This window comes from Perca fluviatilis, chromosome 7, assembly GCF_010015445.1.
Source record: "Perca fluviatilis chromosome 7, GENO_Pfluv_1.0, whole genome shotgun sequence".
In the NCBI taxonomy this organism is placed as follows: Eukaryota; Metazoa; Chordata; class Actinopteri; order Perciformes; family Percidae; genus Perca; species Perca fluviatilis.
Window position 1 is genome coordinate 23,266,413 of NC_053118.1, and position 20,997 is coordinate 23,287,409.

General features: G+C 42.5%; 1 protein-coding gene across 3 annotated transcripts; it reads left to right on the forward strand.

The window, feature by feature from the left end:
• The first annotated feature begins 2,710 nt into the window (after positions 1 to 2,710).
• On the forward strand, positions 2,711 to 20,540 carry prkcg (protein kinase C, gamma). 3 transcript variants are annotated; one of them, XM_039806978.1, is made up of 18 exons: positions 2,711 to 3,165; positions 3,373 to 3,379; positions 4,205 to 4,461; positions 7,412 to 7,443; positions 7,555 to 7,637; positions 8,588 to 8,699; positions 9,517 to 9,645; positions 9,756 to 9,912; positions 10,306 to 10,507; positions 11,662 to 11,859; positions 13,833 to 14,006; positions 14,414 to 14,505; positions 14,988 to 15,050; positions 15,215 to 15,353; positions 16,433 to 16,513; positions 16,696 to 16,803; positions 17,710 to 17,850; positions 18,677 to 20,540. In XM_039806978.1, the coding sequence occupies exons 3-18, from the start codon at positions 4,220 to 4,222 to the stop codon at positions 18,836 to 18,838; spliced, it is 2,115 nt and encodes a 704-aa protein (XP_039662912.1). In that variant the 5' UTR covers positions 2,711 to 3,165; positions 3,373 to 3,379; positions 4,205 to 4,219; the 3' UTR covers positions 18,839 to 20,540. The 3 variants fall into 3 exon arrangements, with proteins under 3 accessions (XP_039662912.1, XP_039662911.1, XP_039662913.1); XM_039806977.1 differs by lacking the exon at positions 3,373 to 3,379 and having other exon boundaries at positions 2,712 to 3,165; XM_039806979.1 differs by lacking the exons at positions 2,711 to 3,165; positions 3,373 to 3,379 and adding an exon at positions 4,599 to 4,718 and having other exon boundaries at positions 4,379 to 4,461.
• Positions 20,541 to 20,997: the final 457 nt, after the last annotated feature.

Consider the following 20,997-nt stretch of genomic DNA (forward strand, 5'->3'; position numbering starts at 1 on the left):
TGGTGAAGTGCTGATTGCTCCCCCAAAAAAGATTCCATCGGAGGAGAATTTTCTGTTTCATTAAGCCATGGTCAGAAATAATAAGATAGCCATCTGTAGACTGAGAGAGAATAAGTGAAGGGGGCTGGGGTATATGGAAGGTGCACAGCTTCCAGGACTGTCATTGTGATTATTGTAAAGATGACTAAGAGACGGATTGTGATTTTGGTGTATTCTTCATTGATCTATCCTCTCTTTTTCTGTTGTCATCTCTATATTTCATTTTATCTTCACTTCTATTTGTTTTATTGCATTTTACTTCTGCTCTTAATCATGCAGGCCAAATCTGTGTGTTTTTCATTCTGACATGTGTACGTTGTCTTAGTTTACAGCCTTAATGTATCATTGGCTGGCTGAACACCAGCTCGATTTTATGGCCTGGGATCAAACACTGTAAAGCATGCTCCGATTGGCATACAAACGCACCAGTGCTTACTCATCACACTGCATGGAGGGCAAGCCTTGTGCACCGTTTATGTGCTTTGTTTTTCAATGCACTGATTACTGAGGAGTGCATGGTCTACAAGCTCATACTGCTGTGCCCCCTCTCTCTCTCTCTCTCTCTCTCTCTCTATCTCTTTCTGTCTCACTACTAAGGACATCTTCCTCATTTATTTGTGACAACATAACAAGAACATGACTCATCCAAGATAAGAGTAATGAATAGTGGGAGTCTTATGGGCCCGAAAACGAAGACATTAATGGCAGTTCTATGGAGAAAGGTCTGGTGACAGTTTGTGTGAAGGAAAGCCCCCTATCATTTCCAATCAGCTGCTAGTTCTGCATGACTAATGCTGAAATGACATATATCATTGTCAGATAGGGCATGTTCACACAGCTGTTTTTTTTTCTCACATACAGTAATAATGACAGCGTCCAACACACACACACACACACACACACACACACATGCACGCTAGCTCACTCTTATCTTGCTGGCTGACACCATTTTGCTCTCTAACAATCTTGCTAATTATAATTGTTAATTAATTCTCTGCCAGTGTCCTCATCAGGAGACTAATAACCTACATTTCCATTAATTAGACCTTCAACCCTTCGCTCCCTCTCTCAGTCTCTCCGTCCCACTCCAATCCACCCCTTCGTCCCCTGCCTGCCTGCATCTCTGCTCCCGCCTGCTGCTATCTTCTCCCAAGATTGTCAACGTGCAAACATGGGTGTGTGTGTGTGTGTGTGTGTGTGTGTGTGTGTGTGTGTGTGTGTGTGTGTGTGTGTGTGTGTGTGTGTGTGTGTGTGTGTGTGTGTGTGTGTACTTGTAGTACTGACATTGTGGGGACAAACATTTGTTCACACAGCCACTTAATGGGGACTCAACTACCATTTGGGTACAAAACGTTCCAACAAGGAAAGCAATTGAGTTTTAGGGTTAAAGGGATAGTTTGACATTTTAGGAAATACGCTTATTCACTTTCTTGCTGAAAGTTAGATGAGAAGATTGATATCATTCTCACATCTGTACGGTAAATATGAAGCTAAAGCCAGCTGCTGGTTAGCTTAGCATAAAAACTACAAATAGCTATCCTGGCTCTGTCCAAAGGTAAAAAAGACATTTACCTACTGGCACCCCTGCAACTCACAAATTAACACATAGTAGTCCAAGTCTTTGCTGGTTGCCTGGCAACTGGTTACTGGCCAAGAAATAGTCTGGCACATAACCCCCCTCAAAAAAACAGCAAACTGTTGTTTTTACACTTTGATTTTTGTAATTATAATAATTTTTGGAAAAGGGTTGCTGTTTTCCTCAATTTCCTTTCAGTCTTTATGCTAAGCTAAGATAACCAGCTTCAGTCTCTAGCTACACATACCAGCTACATACTTGAATGTGGTATACATTTTTAAGTAAACCTCCCAAAATGTTGAACTGTTCCTTTAAGGCTTAGTATGTGTTTAATTCATTAATATAAGTCAATGCAAAAAATGTGTGTGTGTGTGTGTGTGTGTGTGTGTGTGTGTGTGTGTGTGTGTGTGTGTGTGTGTGTGTGTGTGTGTGTGTGTGTGTGTGTGTGTTTGCACGTGCATGCCTTCAACAGTGTGTGGGCAATCAATTGACAAACAGACCCTTTTCTTGGAAACTACTCTTCCCATCAGGCTTAGCTGACCTGGTTTCAGTGCACAGTGTAGCAGTGTTGTCATGTCACCACTTGCTCTGATCTCAGAAGAAATTTCAGATGCTGTGAACATACTGTTAACTGTTGCAGAAAGATTAACAGGGTTGTTTATTTCATAGGCCTGTTGATCCTTCAGTCATCTGGATGCAAACTCCATGACTTATAACTGTTTATTTCCTGTTTTAGCTGCACTTAACTAGCCATTTCATGCACTCTCCACCTCTAAAGCGCTCTGCTCTTTTCTTCCAGACTGAATACTCTTTCGCTTCGCCTTTCCTCACTCCGTCTGGCACAAGAGGAAGTGAGATTCATACAGTTGGCGCTTGCCTGTCCATACTGTATTGGTGGTGGCAAAATGGCAGCTTCTGTCTCATCCGTCCTCCTTCCTCTACCTCCCTCACCCTCTCCTGAGAGAAGTAACCCAGATTTCAAAATGAATCGCTGCCTGGTCCCCTCAATCCTTCTCTCTCTCTCTCTCTCTCTCTCTCTCTCTCTCTCTCTCTCTCTCTCTCTCTCTCTCTCTCTCTCTCTCTCTCTCTCTCTCTCTCTCTCTCTCTCTTCCTCTCTTTCCATCTCTCATCCTCTTCTTAGTAAAAACAGAATCAATCTTGGAAAGAGAATACCACCTCTCTATCTCGTCCTCCTCCTCACCCTGCCTCTGGGTTAACGGATATATAACACTTTACTCTTCTATCTTTGGTTCCTAGAAAGCTTGAATCTCCTGAAACGCTCGTTGCTTTCGCTTTTGCTTTTTGTTGTAATAGGTTTTTCTTTTCTTTTTTTCTTTTTTACATTTTGTCTGATTCTTTTCTAATTACCACAGCACTACTTATCTCGGTCTTTTCTTCCGGTCGCTCTTTTTTTTTTAGGTGAACGGCTACAGGTGTGACACCCTAGCCTTTCTTTTGAAGTGAGCCAAACGAGGCAAAGAAAGGGGGAGAGGAAGAGAAGAAAGCTGTCCTTTAGTCGAGCCTTTCTTTCTAAATCACCACAAATTCAGGTATTGTGTTTTTGTTGTCTTTGCTAAATGGGTTTGCCCACATTTTCAGAACATAGTTCTTCTTGTCATTACTTTTACTAATTTCTGATCACTGTGCCTTTTTTCACCATTCTCCTTATTCAACCTTTTTGTTTGATTTACTTCTGCTTCTTTTCTGAGACACCATCATTTCATTACATTTCTATCTGGCATGTTTGTTTTTTTTAGCTACAAGGTTATTTATTTATTCATTAAATCCCTGTTGGTGTTTCATATATCATTTAGTAGTGTGCAACTCTTGCACCGCAATCTCTTCAGCTAATTTGCCATTTTGCTCTTTTTCCAGAGCATCTCATTCCCTATAGACATATACATAATATTCTGGTCCAAACTTTACTTCTAAAGTGGGACTAATTGCTAATAAGGGCAGGCAGAAAGTTGAGATTGGATACAGGCTCTAATATTGGAGCAGGTGGTGGGGGTGTTGTTGACATGGCAACAGGAGGCACAGTTGACATGATGACCAGGGGGTGGAGGGTTATCCGTTCTGCCAGGGGGATGGATATATAAGGGGTACAGCAAGCGGGAGATGTAGGTAAAATGGACAGGTAGTATGTGGGACAAACAGTGAGTCGCACTAATCGTTCAGCATCTCCAACCGCGTCTCAGAGTCTCTTAGGAGAGTTCTTTCTCCGTATGTGAATTAACCTCCCTGTCTCCCTCATTACACCTCTCTTTCTTCTAACACTCTCACTCTTGTCGCTTTCCCTGTGCTCCCCCCCATCTTCTTCTGCACTTCCGGTCCGTTCTCGATCTTTCTCTCGATCACGTCACTCCTTCACTGCTCCCTACATCCCATGTGCCATTAATACAACTCCTGTCGCTACCATGACCCATTACACTTTTCATCCCTCCTTCTCCCGCTCCCTCTCCCTGTTCTTGCCTCCTCCCCTCCTCCATCTCCCATGTTCAAGGTCTTTTTGCCTGTACAACTCTATACCCTCCGTACTGACACTCATCATCCATTCCCCCTCTCCCTCCCCCTCTCTTCTTTCTACAGTATCCTCCAGGCATCATGTCGACCCCGATCTCCCCTTCCCCCTCCCTCTCCCCGTTGACACTGGCCTCCCCTACATCGGCAACCTCCCCCGGTCCCTCCCCTCTGCCCTCGCCCCTCTCCCCTCCACCCAGGGTGCCTGTGTTCCAGAGGAAGGGAGCGCTCAAACACAAGAGGATTGTCGAGGTTAAAGACCACCAGTTCACTGCCCGCTTCTTCAAACAGCCCACCTTCTGCAGCCACTGCACCGACTTTATCTGGTACAGAAGCACACAAACACACACACAGCTGCACTTTTAAAGAGAAACCAACCCGGCAGGTCATAAACCGCCTTCTCAGGCATCCCACTACTCCATCTGAAACTGACTTTCTCTGCACGTTTTCTCTCTTTCACCAGATTCAGCTGCCAGCTGGAGAAACAGCCCACACTCTGTAGCCACACTGACCTGATCTGATCACATAACCTCACCTCCACACTGCAGCCCACACAATACAGGAGTTACTTTAGGAACTTCATGTACGCACACAAATGCAGACACATGCTGCATGCACACAAGCAAGATTTTAATTAGGAAATCGTTTTTTTTCTACTATGAATGCTTGCAGAAAGTAACAGTACATGCAAAAATGCACAAACACACACAGGCAGCGGTGTAGGCAATGGGGCGATCTTTAATACACCACTTCCATAAAGTCTCCCCAGGACAGATTAAAACAAGATATTCTAACTTTTTATTCTTCATTAGGTCCTGCCACCATTAGTGTTATTTTTCAGACTTTGGAAAGCTCCACCTAAGCCACAAAAGACATTATGGAATTGTTTTCACAGGCCGACTTCTCATAAAGAGTAAACTGATCATACATAAAATCGGTGGAGTGGACTACAGAGCTATCTACAGTAACTATCTTTTAAACTGCTGAAGTTTACACTTGTCACTGTCAACTACGCATCTCCAAATTTGTTGATTTTCTTTTTTTTTTATATAGATAAACTGAAGGATTTAGTGCTCCTTTTATGAGTTTAGAAAAGTATTTTACTTCTTAAGCTATATAAGCCATTTAATAATGATGGGAGAAATAATGCCAAAAATGGAAAACGAGAAATTTGGAAAAATGCATTGTCACAAAGCTGCTCATGCTGATGTTTTGCTAATGTTGATATTTTGGAGATACACAGTTTTCACAGGACAAGGATTATATTTTTCCGCTTATCTTAATCTGCTAAGTATTTACAGCTAAATGCAGAGGGAAAATATTCTATTGGGGAGGCAGTGTAAACAAAAAGAAAAGAAAAGAAATAGTTTAATAAAGTGCCAGTGCCTCATACTGAAGTTCAGTACTTGAGTAAATGTATGACCTCTGACATGCAGGCATATAGGTGTTCATGTTAAAATGTCCATACACACAACCATGCAGAGAGCTTTTTCTGTCCAGTGAAGCTTGTGTGTGTGTGTGTGTGTGTGTGTGTGTGTGTGTGTGTGTGTGTGTGTGTGTGTGTGTGTGTGTGTGTGTGTGTGTGTGTGTGTGTGTGTGTGTGTGGACATATGGTGGTGGTGTATGTCGGATGCAGGGCGGTGCATGTGCCAGCAGCCTCTGGGTAGCTTTCAGGACATTTTTCCAACTGGCTCCTGTCTTGGCTGCAGTAGCAGCACTTAGTTCAGGGTGAAAACTATTTTCCTTCACACAGGCTGTCAGAGCAGCAGCTCTCAACCTGGGGAGGATTGGTAGATTAATTAAAGACGAAAAAAAAAAGTGACACTTTTGTCACAGTTCAATGTGTGTTTGGAGTCAGTGACCTGCTGTTCTCAAGGGTCATAAGATAAAATCACTGGACCATACAATGATATTCTTTAAACTGATCTAGAGACAGATTCAACAGGCCTTTTTCACAGCAGACATTTTGACTTAGCATAGTAGGAAAAGCATGGATGTTACTAATATCATTTACAATGGATCTGTTGTATGCATGTGTCCCATTCAGCCATGACAGTGGGCCAACATGCACAATACCAGGACCCTGAAACTGAAGCTGCTAAATGGAATTCAGCCATGATTAATTTTGTCCTGTGACATGTCAAAAAAATTTCATCAGTAAAAAAGGCCTTTTTCAAAGACCTCTTAAAATGAATTGTAATTTATCTTTAATATATTATTTATAATTTTTAGTTAATGCTTTAACAGTCCAGCATGTTTTTGAGTATTCTGGTAAGTTTTATCGAGTTTTTCGAATGTTTTTATTATTAAATATATATAAAAAAACATTTTAATTAATTGCATACGTTTTCAAAGCATTACATTTAAAATGCAGTGAATTCCCTGTGATATCTGGCCAGCAAGCAACACTGTTGAATCTCTCCAAACCCATTCCTGACTCTCTACTGCTCTCTGGTGGTCAAAAAGCAGAACTGGGCCTCATACACAAAGACTGCTGCAGACAGAGACTTCTGTTGAATGCTGATCAAGGATCAGATTACCCTCTGCAACCCTGTCTTTAATTATTACTCAGCCAGATGGTGAACTGATTTTAGATCAGTGATTGTGGTCAGTTTCCTATGAACCCCTGGGCCTCTCCAGTATGATTGTGGAGTAGCTCTCAGCAGTGTCTTGTTTGTCTGCCGTTCTAATCAAAACTTGATTCAGAGCAGGCAAGCCGCTGAGTGGACTCTTTAGTCAATCAATGGCTTTAATTATTCAATTAAAGCTCTAAGGAGACACTGGAAACTAGCCAACAGCGCAGTTCTGGAAACTGTTTTTGAATTAAATTGTGTTTACCTGTGTGTGTGTGTGTGTGTGTGTGTGTGTGTGTGTGTGTGTGTGTGTGTGTGTGTGTGTGTGTGTGTGTGTGTGTGTGTGTGTGTGTGTGTGTGTGACATTGATTGACACCACCTGACCTGGTCAGCAGTGTGGCTTAGAGAGGAAAGACACTCAAACTTCACACATAATGACTTTGTTTATCACGTTGGTAGCCTCTAACACGGCTAGTGGTGTTTGTTTTTTGATGAGACAGAATTTGTTCTCAACTAGTGCCTGCATGTGTTTTGGTCTTAATACAGGTTCGAAGAATGCAACACTATCTCAGCACTACCTCAGTTTTGGCAGCATTATCTATTCTTCCATGGCTGGGAAATAGTCTCAGAAGTGTGATGTTTCACCTTAAAGAGGAGTAGATGATTGTATTTGTGTCTTAATCCATGTGCCTTTTTCATTTAGGGGCATCGGCAAACAGGGATTCCAATGTCAAGGTAACGATAAACCCGCTGTTATTGTCTTTTTCCGCAGTGTTTTATCTTCTCAGATTTTCTCAGTGTGACCGATTCATTTTTTGAGGATATTTTTCCTTGCGTTTCTTCTAGTTTGCAGTTTTGTGGTCCACAAAAGATGTCACGAATTTGTCACCTTCACTTGTCCTGGCTCTGTGGCGGGCCCCAGACCAGAAGTGAGCAGATGTGTCAGCGTATTCATTACTTTCACTTTTGTTTTCCTCCTTTTCCTCTCAATTTCTTGTTTTTCATTTTAGTCGAGATTTAGCCTGTCATCATCATATTTAGCCATCCGCTCAGTGCCAGGAGCATGTGTGCATGACTCATCCGTCAATCCGTGCATCCTTTGCATCGCGCATCTGTGACGTCTGCACTCATGGGATGTCATCTTACAAGGCCTCAGAGATGCAGCAAGTTGAAGATAGAGAGTGGGGGGGAGATGCAGGTGGAGGGGTGGAGGGGCTGATAAGAGGGAGAATTAGAGGGGGGAGAGAGCAACATACTCAGTCTTCCTCTCTGTGGCATTTTGAGGATTTCAGGGAGATTTGTTTTTTCTGAACCTTTTTTCTTCTTCTGTCAGCCAAATAAACTGCCTCAGAAATTAGGTCAAGGGGAACATGTGTGTAACAGTGTGTGAGTGTTTGAGTGAAAAAAAGGATGAGAGAGTGAAAGGAACACACACAGGAGAAAGAGGGTGACGGTGTTTTTAAATAGCGGCTCAGAGGGAAAGAAGTTTGGGAGAAGGTGGTGTGTGGAGAGTGGTGGTGGGGTCTGATGAGCTGTAGAGAGATAAAAAATGATTCATCTCTCTCTGCAAAGTACACACACACACACACACACACACACACACACACACATGCACTCCTACATACACTCACACACAGCCTTGCCGAGATGCACTCTCATTTATATGTCTTCTCCCAGTGGAGAAATCGAATTGGCTTGTGCATGAATACCCCACTCAACAGCTCTCCACTAATCATACTCATGCATGATTGTGTGTAAATGTGTGTGTGTTCACAGTTTCTTCCATGGTCACGCTGTGTCTGTGTGTGTGTGTGTGTGTGTGTGTGTGTGTGTGTGTGTGTGTGTGTTCTCAATGCAGATTGTTTCTGCTGTGTTTCAGGACCTGAAGAGTCAGCACACATTTAAAGTCCACACTTACTCCAGTCCCACCTTCTGCGACCACTGTGGCTCGCTGCTGTACGGCCTCATACACCAGGGCATGAAATGTGGCAGTGAGTTTCACCACATATAGCCTAACAAATATGTAATAAATCTGTGCATGTACTTTGTGTTGTGAAGACGTGAATCAGTTAACACAGGCACATTGTTGGGGGCTCGCCTTCCAGCTAGGGAAATAAAGCTGGTCCTGACCAAATTAGTGTTAAGTTAGAGTTGACTTTGTTAAGTTTATGTTTTGGGGTATTTTGAGAAATACGCTTATTCACTTTCTTGCAGAGAATTAGATGAGGTGATTGGCAACCAGCGGAGACTCCAGGAAGTGACTAGTGCCTGGCGAAGAAATAGTTTAAAACATAAATCCCTGTAAAACCACAACTGGTCAGGTTTTTTACCCACCAAACAAATGATATATGGCTTGTTAATTAGTGAGCTTTAGAGTTGCTGGTTTGTTACCGTCAGACAGAGGCCGGCTAGCTGTTTTCCCCTGTTTCCAGTCTTTATACTAAGCTAAGCTAACAGGCTCCTGGCTGTAGAGCTATAATTATAGGTAAGACATGACAGTAGTATCAGTTTTCTGATCTTACTATTGACAAAAAAAGCAAATAAGTGTATTTCTCAAAATGTCAAGCTGTTCCTTTAAGGTTAGGATCAGGGTAGGGGTTAGGCAGTCTCCGAGGTTATAAATATAAGTCAATGCAATAGCTTAAAGTGACAAAAACAAGACATGTTTTTCACAGTCAGTGTGATAGACATTTATTTATAGGAAACATCTGATCATTTTTAACTTGCTATTTATCTAATTACCGATTTTTGGCACCTATGCATGCCTTTGTTCATACTTTCTACATATGTGTATCTTTGTACTGTAAGGTTGTGACATGAACGTCCATCGACGGTGTGAGACCAGTGTTCCCAGTCTCTGTGGCCAAGACCACACAGAGAAGAGAGGGAGGATCCACCTGACTGTCAGAGGAGAGACGGAGGATGTCTACGTCACTGGTGAGGGGACCAGCTGGATCATGGGAAGTGTTTTAAAAGAAATAGTAGGATTACACAGGTAATGAAGGATTTTTCTCTCTGTGCTTTCTTTTATTCTACTTTCTCTTCAGTGCGGGAGGCTCGTAACCTGATGCCCATGGATCCAAACGGCCTGTCAGACCCGTATGTTAAACTCAAATTGATTCCAGACCCGAAGAGCCACAGCAAACAGAAGACCAAGACCATCCGCTCAACACTTAATCCCGTCTGGAATGAGAGTTTCACCTTGTGAGTCCTTGTGAACTTTAATCCAAGGTGGAAAATGTACTTGGGTCTGAGACAAAATGTGCTTTAATTACAGTAAAATGTCCCAGAAATTGGAATTACTGAGTCACAAAAAGGGACCCTGAAAAACAAAGATTAGAGGGTAGAAAATAAGAATGATGCTCCCTGAGTACATGCAGCTTATTGTACATCAATGGTGTTAATATTTCATCCTTTATGTTTGCATTTTTAAGTTAGGATATTTGGAAAATGCCTTATAAATCAAACAATTGTCACAAAGGTGAAAAAATAAGAAAAACAATCATTACCTTCTGTGTCTTTGTGCGTTGTTTGTGTTGCTTACACAGTGAGCTTACTCTCCCCAGTGATTTTGAGTTTTTGTGTTTGTCTCTCCAGCTCAGTGCGTGGTCACCAGTGGGACAGGCGTCTGTCTGTGGAGGTATGGGACTGGGACCGCACGTCCAGGAATGATTTCATGGGAGCGCTGTCATTCGGAGTGAGTGAGATCTTCAGGCGTCCTATCAGTGGCTGGTTCAAACTCCTCGCCCAAGATGAGGGAGAGTACTATAACATCCCTGTGCCAGACCCAGATCTGCAGGTAGGAAATTTACTCCAGTACGGATGGGAAAAAAAGCCATTGATCCTCATGTTGAACAAAAAGTAGTCTCGCATTGCCAGGCTTATCTTCACAGTGCTGCAGAGTAAGGTTTGGCTACACCACACATACTGTACATTCTGGGATAGGAGAAAAAAATGCTCTGGGTTGTTTTCATTTCTTTGAACCAATCACAACAACAACTGTGGCTCTGCAAAATTGTTTTGTTTTGTTTTGGTGGAACATTTGCACCCTGCAAGAGAAAATACCACATACAATATTAAATTAAGTTAACTGCTCACATAATACAGTAGTGTGGGCTATTTAAATTAGCTGGATACATAAACGTAATTTGCTTTTACCAGTGTATTGCCGTGTGTATTTCTAGCAATTCTCACCAATCGGTCCCAAAACTTCCCAGTTAGAGTAGATGCCATAAACATATTCTTTGTAAATCTTTACAATTGTTCCTAAAAGAACCAAGCAGGCCTGCCTTGTTGCATGATCCAAATTTTCTTCAAAACTTGCCATTTTCATCGTGTAGCTTGCTAGCTTGTTTGTTGTTGTTTCCTGAAGTGAAGGAAGTTTGAGAACGGCAACACACAGAGAGCGGGAGGTGAGGGACATCTAGCGCAGGCAATTATTCTGGAAATGTACTTCTGTTGATCCAGACTAAACAAAAAGCAACATGTAACTGGAGCAGCCCTTGATGTTTTTTCCATGCTAATGACCATTTATCCTAAGGCCTCAGCCTTTATCAGCTTATAATTACCTAGATCAAATAAACAACAGCTGCAACAGCTCACACTGGGTCAGGATCTTGAACTGTCCCTCCCTATTCTATCTGAGAAAAAAAACACAGAAGAAGATTTATGCCTGGTGTTGTCGCTAAATACACTCTGTCTCCACCAGGGGGCAGGATTGTTCTGCCTGACTGTAATCCGAAACTAGTGGTAGGAAGGAGTTTGGTTTGTTGGTAAGGTTTTGTGTGTGTGTGTGTGTGTGTGTGTGTGTGTGTGTGTGTGTGTGTGTGTGTGTGTGTGTGTGTGTGTGTGTGTGTGTGTGTGTGTGTGTGTGTGTGTGCGTGTGTGCGTGTGCGCACACGTTGGACTGCATCCACCCATTCATCTCTCAACTCTCCTACTACGATTCTCCAGGAGCCTCAGCCAGACGGCACAACACCCTCTTTGCCTCAAGCACTACCTGCCTCGCTGCCTGAACCGTTCCCTGCAGCCCTGTCCCCAACCCCTGTACCACCCTGCCCACCAGTCCACACCCCAGGCCCTGCCAAAGTGAAAGTGGGCATCCTTGACTTCAACTTCCTCATGGTGCTTGGCAAAGGCAGCTTTGGCAAGGTAAACACAGCAGTCGCTGAGATGAAATGTCATCTTCTCTACATACAATCAGTGCCTCTGATCCAACAGCTGTAGGTGATATCAAATAGGCTGTTCATGCTGAAAACAGCAAAGATTATTCCTGGCTTTAAATAATATTGATGGACTTGACCTTAAAGTGGCATTTCATACAGCAGCTCCTGGGTGGAATTTCTTTGTAGAAAAAACCCTTTCTTACTAACATGCTCAATGTCTCTCCTACTTTGCTGCCAAATGATTAATTTAACCCTTAGCTTCTTTTGTGTTGTCAGCAGTCGTGAGCTCAGGCTGACTGGCTTCCTACATGCCACACAGTCCTCCTGGAGGTGTTCATTTCAAGGGAGCCTCTGCTCTCCATTTTCTCTTTAATTCCCCAGTAGATGAGGCATAATGAAGAGAGTGGAGTTTTGAGTCCTTCTTCCTCCTCTGAAATCCCCCTGTGCTGTTTCATAACTGTCAGAGGAGAGTCTACAGAGGACAGGAGAAATAGACTCGACTTACATAAGATGTGAGAAAAAAAAAAACGACCCAAGAAAAGGAGACACAGACCCCGGGGCTGCCGAGTGAGGGAGAGTGAAACTAAGATAGAGAGGAAAAGGAGAAGATTTCTGTGCTGCGGAAAGTGACACGATGACCAAAAGGAAGTGGGATAACAAAACCGGAAAAGAGGGAAAAGTATATGTGATTGTGTTAGTAAGATTTGTAATATTCTGAAGAGGTATGAGTCCCATTTTTTTATGCGAGTTTAAGTTTAAGTTAGTTTAAGACCACGGGAAAGTGCAGGAGACGAGATCACTCGGTGACTCAGTTTATCAACGACACTGCACACATACACACACACACACACATACAAATGCACACACACACACACACAGCCTTCTACACAAGCACCTTTGTGTAGTCACATTGATTTCTGAAAAATGACACCATGTAATTTTCGCTACTATTCACAACTATTTGAAAGTAAAATGAGATCCCCACTAGCCAGTGGCAATTACAATTTTAAGCACTGTTGTTGTCAGCACTTTTCCAGTGCTCTTGACCATATCTTTCCCACGGACCACAGTAAAACCTGGGTCATGTGGCTCTCATTGTAGAAAATTATAGCATCATTAGCTTTCAGAGCAACCCACTAGCAGCCAGTTTCGCAGGATTGAAGAAATAGTTGCTGAATGTGTTTTTAATGTCTGATAAAAACTCTGCTTTGCTTTTTCATTATGACATTAATATGTCTTGAAATCTTCAGGTGTAGAGCAGCTTTAATTAAACATTGCCTCAGTTAGTTCACCATGTCGGGTAAATGTGCACAGTGCTGAACTTGCTTAAGCATCTGTTCATATAATGTGATAACGTTCTTACCAGTACATGCATTATTTTAATACTAGACACTTTAAACAAGTCCTGGCTTGGCATGACACATGATTTCATGCATAAAATATTCCAAATCTGCCTCAAAAGCACATAATTTTTATTAAAACAGCAGAACTAGTTTCCTCCTAACTAGAGCATTATGTCACTGATAACACAATGACCTAAAAATGTTCAGTACTGGCAGTATTACAGTATATGCATAATTCTATCTAAAGCTAGAAGTGAAGCTTTAGTGAGAGATGCATTTAAGACTTTGACGCAAAGAGTGCTGTTCTGTTAACTGTGTTTATGGAATTTGGAATTTAAAAATGCTCTTTAAGCAGCCAGTGGGTGTAGTGTTTTCTATAAATAAGCATTGTGTTTATTTATGGGCCTTTAATTTAATGAAAAGTTTGGAACAAGTGAATATGGAATAAAAAAAATGCTATTTTAGCAGACAGTGGGTGTAGGGTTTTCTATAAATAAACATTGTGTTTATTTATGGGCCTGAAGGTTTAAGTCGTGTACTTGCTGCTTTCAAATTCTTGTTGTTCTTGTTCTTTGTTGTTACAAAAACGTTCTCTTCTCTTGCTGTCTTCGTGCAGGTGCTGCTGGCAGAGGAGCGAGGCAGCGAGCGTCTGTTCGCCGTGAAGGTGTTGAAGAAAGACGTTCTCTACCAGGACGAAGACATGGAGAGCGCCCTGGTGGAGAGGAGGGTTCTGGCGCTTTCCTCTCGCCCTCACTTCCTCACATCACTCTACTGCGCCTTCCAGACTGAGGTGTGTGTCAGTCTCATAGACTGTTGGTCGGTCTGTGTGTGTAGAAGAGTATACAGGGTCCTAAATGAACCCATAAACTTTCATTAAATTGTCCATAAACCTACCTGACATGTTGGCTGCCCAGTCCTCCCAGGAGTTGTTTCAGCAAAGGCTGCCTGAGATTTTCGATTAATAAATGAAATAATTAGTTTGCTTTCTTTAACAAGGGTCCTTGGTCCTGAAGGAGGTTTTAACAGATTGCTTTTTAATTTGGACAAGAGAGGTGATTATGTATGGAGAGTGTATGTGTGTGTGTGTGTGTGTGGTGTGTGTGTGTGTGTGTGTGTGTGTGTGTGTGTGTGTGTGTGTGTGTGTGTGTGTGTGTGTGTGTGTGTGTGTGTGTGTGTGTGTGTGTTTTTTTTCTGCAGGACCGTCTGTATTATGTAATGGAATACGTCAACGGAGGAGACCTGATGTTTCACATTCAGATAGTCGGCAAGTTCAAAGAGCCTCATGCAGCGTATGTAGTCAAAAAGCTCCTTTCTTTCACCTTTAATTACAGTCCTCATCTACAGCTTCTCATTTTCTTTCTTTTATCCTCTGTTCCTTTACATACACACTCATCTCTTAGATTTGTTCATTATACCTGGTGACTCATAAAAAGTCATCAGCTCACGTACCAGCCCTCTTCTCTTTCTCTCGACTTTCTCCTCCCACCATTCTCATCTTTCCATCTATATTTTCCCTCCCCCTGGCTGTTCATCTAATCAATATTCTTTGATCAATCATCTAAAACTTATTCTCACCCTGTTGCTCATATCCAGCTCTCTTTCTTCATTTTTCTGCCTTTAATCTATTTTCTCTCCCTTTCATCACCCTCTTGAGCTCCCTTCTATCTTTTCTTGCTTAAAACAATTTTTCAAAAGATAAAGCAACCAGTAGTGAGAGACACCCCCCCCCCCCCCCCCACACACACACACCCCTTTTTCTTTCTCCCTGCAGATTTTATGCAGCAGAGATAGCGGTCGGCCTCTTCTTCCTTCACAGCAAAGGCATCATCTACAGGTAGAGAAGTGGGCTGCTCATCTAACATGGCCTGGTTTGGCGCTGTCACTGCAGCACACAGACATGACACAGATTTATCATGTCTTTTGTGGCTAATGACTGTTATAAAGATGTTATCTATCAAAATGATTCATACCTGTGTGATCTGTCTCCTCCTTTTTTAGGGATCTGAAGCTGGATAATGTGCTGCTTGACAGCGAGGGCCACATAAAGATAGCTGACTTCGGGATGTGCAGGGAGGGCATGTTAGAGGGCGACACCACGCACACTTTCTGCGGCACTCCTGACTACATCGCCCCCGAGGTACACCAAACCCGCCTCTCACTTCGTGGTCCAGACTCCAACTCCTGAATTTCCCTCATTTGCTCCTTAGATCCCTCATTTCCCCTCGTTTAACCCCTGTCCTTCCCTATTCAGTTGCTTGACCTGTTTTGCAGTGCTGCGAGACGGAAAGTTGTTTCGCTGCAACTCCTCTCATCTCCTCCGTCCTCTCTGACCTTGTCAGCATTTTTGAATAATTAACTTCACATGATTCAATTAGCAGTGGTGTGTGCTTGTGCTCAGAGAACGTCACGATTGTCCTTCGGAGACCTTGTATTACCAGTTTTACTTTCTCTTACTGCGATGACTTAAGGCGATTAACTCCCGTGAGAGTAACACAAACCACTGAAAACTCATCTCAAAAGGATTTCATTGACGAGGATGCAAATTTTAGCCTGAAAACAGTGGAGGGGATTTTGCTTGACACCCGTTTGAAATGCAAAATATCATAACTGTATGCTGTGTAATTCTTACCGTAAAAATTGTTTGAAATGTGTGTGTGTGTGTGTGTGTGTGTGTGTGTGTGTGTGTGTGTGTGTGTGTGTGTGTGTGTGTGTGTGTGTGTGTGCGCGCATTTGTGTGTTAAGTAATCATTAACAAATACAATTCAGAGAAAGAGTGAAGGAGATATCCACTGTCTGGTTTATGGCCTTGTAGTGAACAGACCCAGTAGAAAGAGAAAGAGAAGATGTGACTGTCTTTGATACGTCTTTGATATTGTAATCCTTGCTATACCCCTGGGTATCGACTCTCTTATGTAAACATTGATTCTCCTGCATCTGCCATTTTGGAAGAGATACAATATATTTCCCCAGGGGCTGGGGAATTGTTCCCATGCAACACACAAATCCAAAATCATGTGTTGATTATTTCTGAGCACATTCATACATTTATCCTCTCTAATACCATACTTTCCTCTCCCATTGCTTTTCACTCGGGCTGTCTCTGATAGCTGCATGCTGCGCTTTCGCTCACTCTCCCCGTCTTCTGTCTACTTCCTTATCTCTGCACTGCCATTCTTCCCCTTTTATCTCCTCTCCTGTTCTCTCCATCCTTTTCAGATTGTGGCATATCAGCCCTATGATAAAGCAGTGGACTGGTGGTCCTATGGAGTACTGCTGTATGAAATGCTGGCAGGACAGGTAACACTCAGCTTAATCCTAACAATAGAGCCCTATTCACAGACGCTTAAGCCTCCAGTGCTTGTCCTTTGTAATTACTTCAAAAGACTTTCAAGAGAACTTTAATTTCAATATATTTGCTCACAGGTCTTCGTGGTTACTCTCTCTTTTTTTCTTCTTCTCTCTCTGTCTTTTCCTTCCAGCCACCATTTGATGGTATTGACGAGGATGAGCTGTTTCAGTCCATCATGGAACAGAGTGTGGTATACCCGAAAAATCTCTCTCGTGAAGCTGTCGCTATCTGCAAGGGAGTAAGATGCCATTCTTCTCACTCATATAACTGTTTGCACACAGACAATTAAGATCAATGAACATGTAAATCAGAAAAATTTAATTCAATTACTTTCTAAAATATATTTAAATAAATACACCAAAGCTTAACCATTATTGACTACTCAAAGGAATTGTTCAATATGTTAGGAAATACGTTTATTTGCTGTGTTGTCGAGTTAGATGAGAAGATTGATCCATCCACCCATCGTCATCTGCTTATAGCTCTGACTGGGCATTACCAAGGCATTCCCAGGCCAGGGTGGAGATATAATCTCTCCACCTACAGTAGTCCTGGGTCTTCCCGAGGCCTCCTCCCAGCTCGACGGAGATTGATAACTGTTTGTTGAAAATGAAGCTAGCAGCCAGCAGCCATTAGCTTAGCTTAGCGTAAAGACTTTGAACAGGGGGAAACAGCTAGTCTGGCTCTGTCTGAAGGTAAAAATTAATCCTCCTTTCAGCATCTCTAGAGCTCAGTAATTAACACATTGTATCTTGTTTGTTTAATATACAGACAATAGTACAGTACATACAAATGGTTTTACAGTTTTTTTTTTTTGCCTGACTTCTTCTTGGCCGGGCGCAGTGATTTCCTGAAATTTTGTTACCATGAAATACTCCTGCACCTGAACTCCTGAACCTGATACAATATTTTAAATAGTGAGCTTTAGAAATGCTAATAGAAAAATTTTGTAACCTGTGGACAGAGCCAAGCTAGCTGTTTCCCCCTGTTTCCAGTCTTTATGCTAAGCTTAGCTGCTGGCTGCATGCACATTGTTGAGTAAGAAAAGCAGAGCGGGTATAATTCACCTGTATCCCATGATTACCACAATATTTTTCTTTTCTTTTTCCAATGTTTCCCTCCTTTTTCTTCACTCTTTCCCAAGCTCCTGACGAAGCACCCGGCCAAGCGTCTGGGTGGAGGACAGGATGGAGAGAGAGAAATCAGGGAGCATCCGTTCTTCTGCTGGATTGACTGGGACCGTCTGGAGAGACTGGAGATCCCAGCGCCCTTCAAACCCAGAACTGTCAGTTGAACAGATGGACTACAGACTCTTCTTTCTTTCTTTCTTTCTTTCTTTCTTTCTTTCTTTCTTTCTTTCTTCTTTCTTTCCTCTCTTCATTCCTCTTTTTTCTTTGTCTCTGTCTCTCCGAAGACACTTTTAGGATATTGAAGCTGTCACTTTCTTCCATCTGTCTCCTCTCTCTCAAACTCCCACGCTTTCCCTCATTTCTCTGCATCCTTCCTCTCTCTGCCATCCTCATTGTGTTTGCCATTTCCTCCCCTCTTCTTCTCTCTGTTCAAATGGCCTTGTCCCTCCCTCCCTCCCTCCCTCTCCCCTATTCCCCTCTCGTTTCTCTCTTTCAACACCTCTACTGGTTTCTAGAGATGGGCTTTGAGGATCAGACAGTCCAGTTATAACATACAGAACCCCCTGACCCTGGGGTCCTGCCTACTCCTCCCATATGCAAATATATGTCATCATTAGCCTGCCACACGCCACTTTGCAGCCCGCTGGCCAATGGTGAGGTGTGCCTTGAGTGAGCTGAGTATGCTCAGGGGTTAGAGGCCAGGCCCATTAGCCAAATGAGATTCATGTCATCCAGCACAATGGCTGTCAAGGAGCAGGAAAGGAGACGTAAGCAGCTTCCTTCCTGCAGTAGGTGTGGTAGAGAGCTCTTTCAAGAGAAAACGAGGGTGTGGGTGAGAAAAAGAGATACGTAGGTGGAGTCTTTTTATAATTTGGCTTCTCTTATGTCTTTTTTTCAGGAGGAGGATGAGGGTGTCTATGCAATCAGTAATAATCACAAATGTGTGGATGTGCATGCTAATCTTCTCTTTTTCTTCATCAGGGTGGGAGAAAAGGTGAAAACTTCGACAAGTTCTTCACAGCAGCTCCACCAGCTCTCACTCCCTCTGACCCGGATATACTAGCAGCCATCAACCTGGAAGACTTCCAGGGCTTCACCTTCCAAAACCCAGACTTTGCCCCCTCGCCTCTCACCGCTGTTTAAAAACGGCTCCCACACTTGCAAACATTTCCTCTGAGGGTACCCAAAATACCCTGGTAATCCCCCTAATAGTAGTTTTATAACAAAGAATTTGAACATGAGAGCTAGCAGCAAGTATTAAAGACACCTCTCATAACCAAATTCTGACGTTTACATGAAAATGCCAAGGCACCTTTATATTCATGCACTCTCTTTGATGCATGTATTATATCGATTGATAGTCACGGAATATGTTGCAGCAATGCAAACAAAGCCAGTATTATGCTTTAGGTTTCCATCTTAGAGTTTTTTTGGAAGACATCCCTTAATTTGATATAAGAGTACTGTAGTATGAACTTGAGAAATAAATCTCTTTTGCATGCAGTGTTTTAGAATGATTTGCTTTGACTCACTAATTTTCCAGCGTTGTAGATTATCCAAGGAAATATACCAGTGTAACTTTACAACCAATTTATTTAAAAAAGATTTTGTTACTCTGATTAGAATCATCTTGTATATTGAGAAGCTGTATTTTACAAAACAATTACTAGTCAGGTTTTTCTCATACAGGCCAGATAGCAGGCAAAACAAGTCACTTTTTAATCATTTTACAGTTCATACACACAAATACAAAAATGTTTCTTAGCAGGTCAAATACATTCATACACAGTACAGGAATTCAGCATCAGAATCATTATATTGTGTCTTTCTAAATATCTATCTCACTCTGTGTATGTGTGTGTGTGAGAGAGAGAGAGAGAGAGAGAGAGAGAGAGTTGACACTTTGATGATGCAAACTGAGCGAGTAGCCTTTTTTATTTATTAGACTGGCATCCTGTGGAAGAGCTCAGTCAGGTTCCTCTGGCCTGGCCTGAACTCTCAGTTTAACGTCACACCGGTGACCTCAGATCAACCACAGTGATGCTGAAACAACGGACCAGGCACGATGTGACAGTTAATGTAGGCTGCAGTGCTGCCTCCCCCCAGCTCATGCCCACTCTGCCTGGCTCTATTGTCACTGGGAGGAAGTCCTTACATCACTGCCACAGTTTGGGCTGCATTATTTTTTATTCACAGGTTTTTGTTTTCTCTAATATTCTTGAGCAAGCTGCGGGCCTATCCGCATTGCAATATACAGTATCTGTGCTCCTTAATGACATCATACAACACTAAAATATGTATTTGCAATCTTAGAAAATATGCCTCTTAATAATGTTTTCAAGAAGCTTGTACAGATACAAGGATTATTTTCGTGGTGTATACCATGAAGCTTTTTGCTGTATAATGACGTACTCCCAGCATTGATTAGGCGTAATTAAAAGTGAGGCTCAATGGGACTGTTCAATACATGGAAAAATAATAGCAGCACTGTCATTAAACACTATCTGAGCAGGGCAAGTGCCTGCAAATATACAGTTTAATAATCCCATTTCAGTGGTCTTATCTCAGAAACCAGCTGGTTATTTCACACCATCATTCTGAGGAGCATTTGCTTTAAGTGCGCATGTGTGTGTCCCTTTAATAGTGGCCAACTGTAAAAGGGCATTTCATCTGATCGCCTTAGCTCAGTTTGACTTGAGGTCAAATGTGACAACACACAATAACGATAGGCAACACAATAATATATAATACAATAGATAATGTATGCATTTATGTATCTGTTAGTTAACTTCTGTTTTTATCTGCTGGAAAAAGAATGTTGAAATAAACTTACTGAAAAAAATCATGAAACGAGAACAAGTGAAGTGTTTCATTATGTGATTTTGTGCGAAGCTGCTGAGAAACAAACATGCAGAAGAGCCTCTCGCTTTGTCTCCTTCTCACGCCTCTCTGTCACGCTCACTCCCTCTCCCTCACTTTCACACATACTTGCACTCAAAAGTGCAATCTCAAGCATGTGCACGCACACACACAAACACACACACTCAGAAGATGCTGACCCCTCTATTTACTGTGATACTGTAGTTGTCGAACCAGCAAAACCACCTCTCAGGCATCTCACTTTCACTTCCTCCTCCTCTTCTGAAGCAGCCTCACACTCCCACCTCCTCCAACCTTCTGCCCTGCCCACCTCCTCCCCTCCCTCCCTCCTTCCTCCCCCTCCAACCCCTCCAGCATCATGATGGGACTAATATCCCCATAGAGATCTGAGTTATAACAAGTTGACCTTCACATTAAAATCT

Excerpts from the sequence above, each read along its gene's own strand:
- prkcg (XM_039806978.1), top strand. The coding sequence starts at position 4,220 with ATGTCGACCCCGATCTCCCCTTCCCCCTCCCTCTCCCCGTTGACACTG. Across the intron at positions 7,444-7,554 it reads ACAGGGATTCCAATGTCAAG|TTTGCAGTTTTGTGGTCCAC; the intron begins GTAACGATAAAC and ends CGTTTCTTCTAG. Across the intron at positions 16,514-16,695 it reads ATGAAATGCTGGCAGGACAG|CCACCATTTGATGGTATTGA; the intron begins GTAACACTCAGC and ends TTTTCCTTCCAG.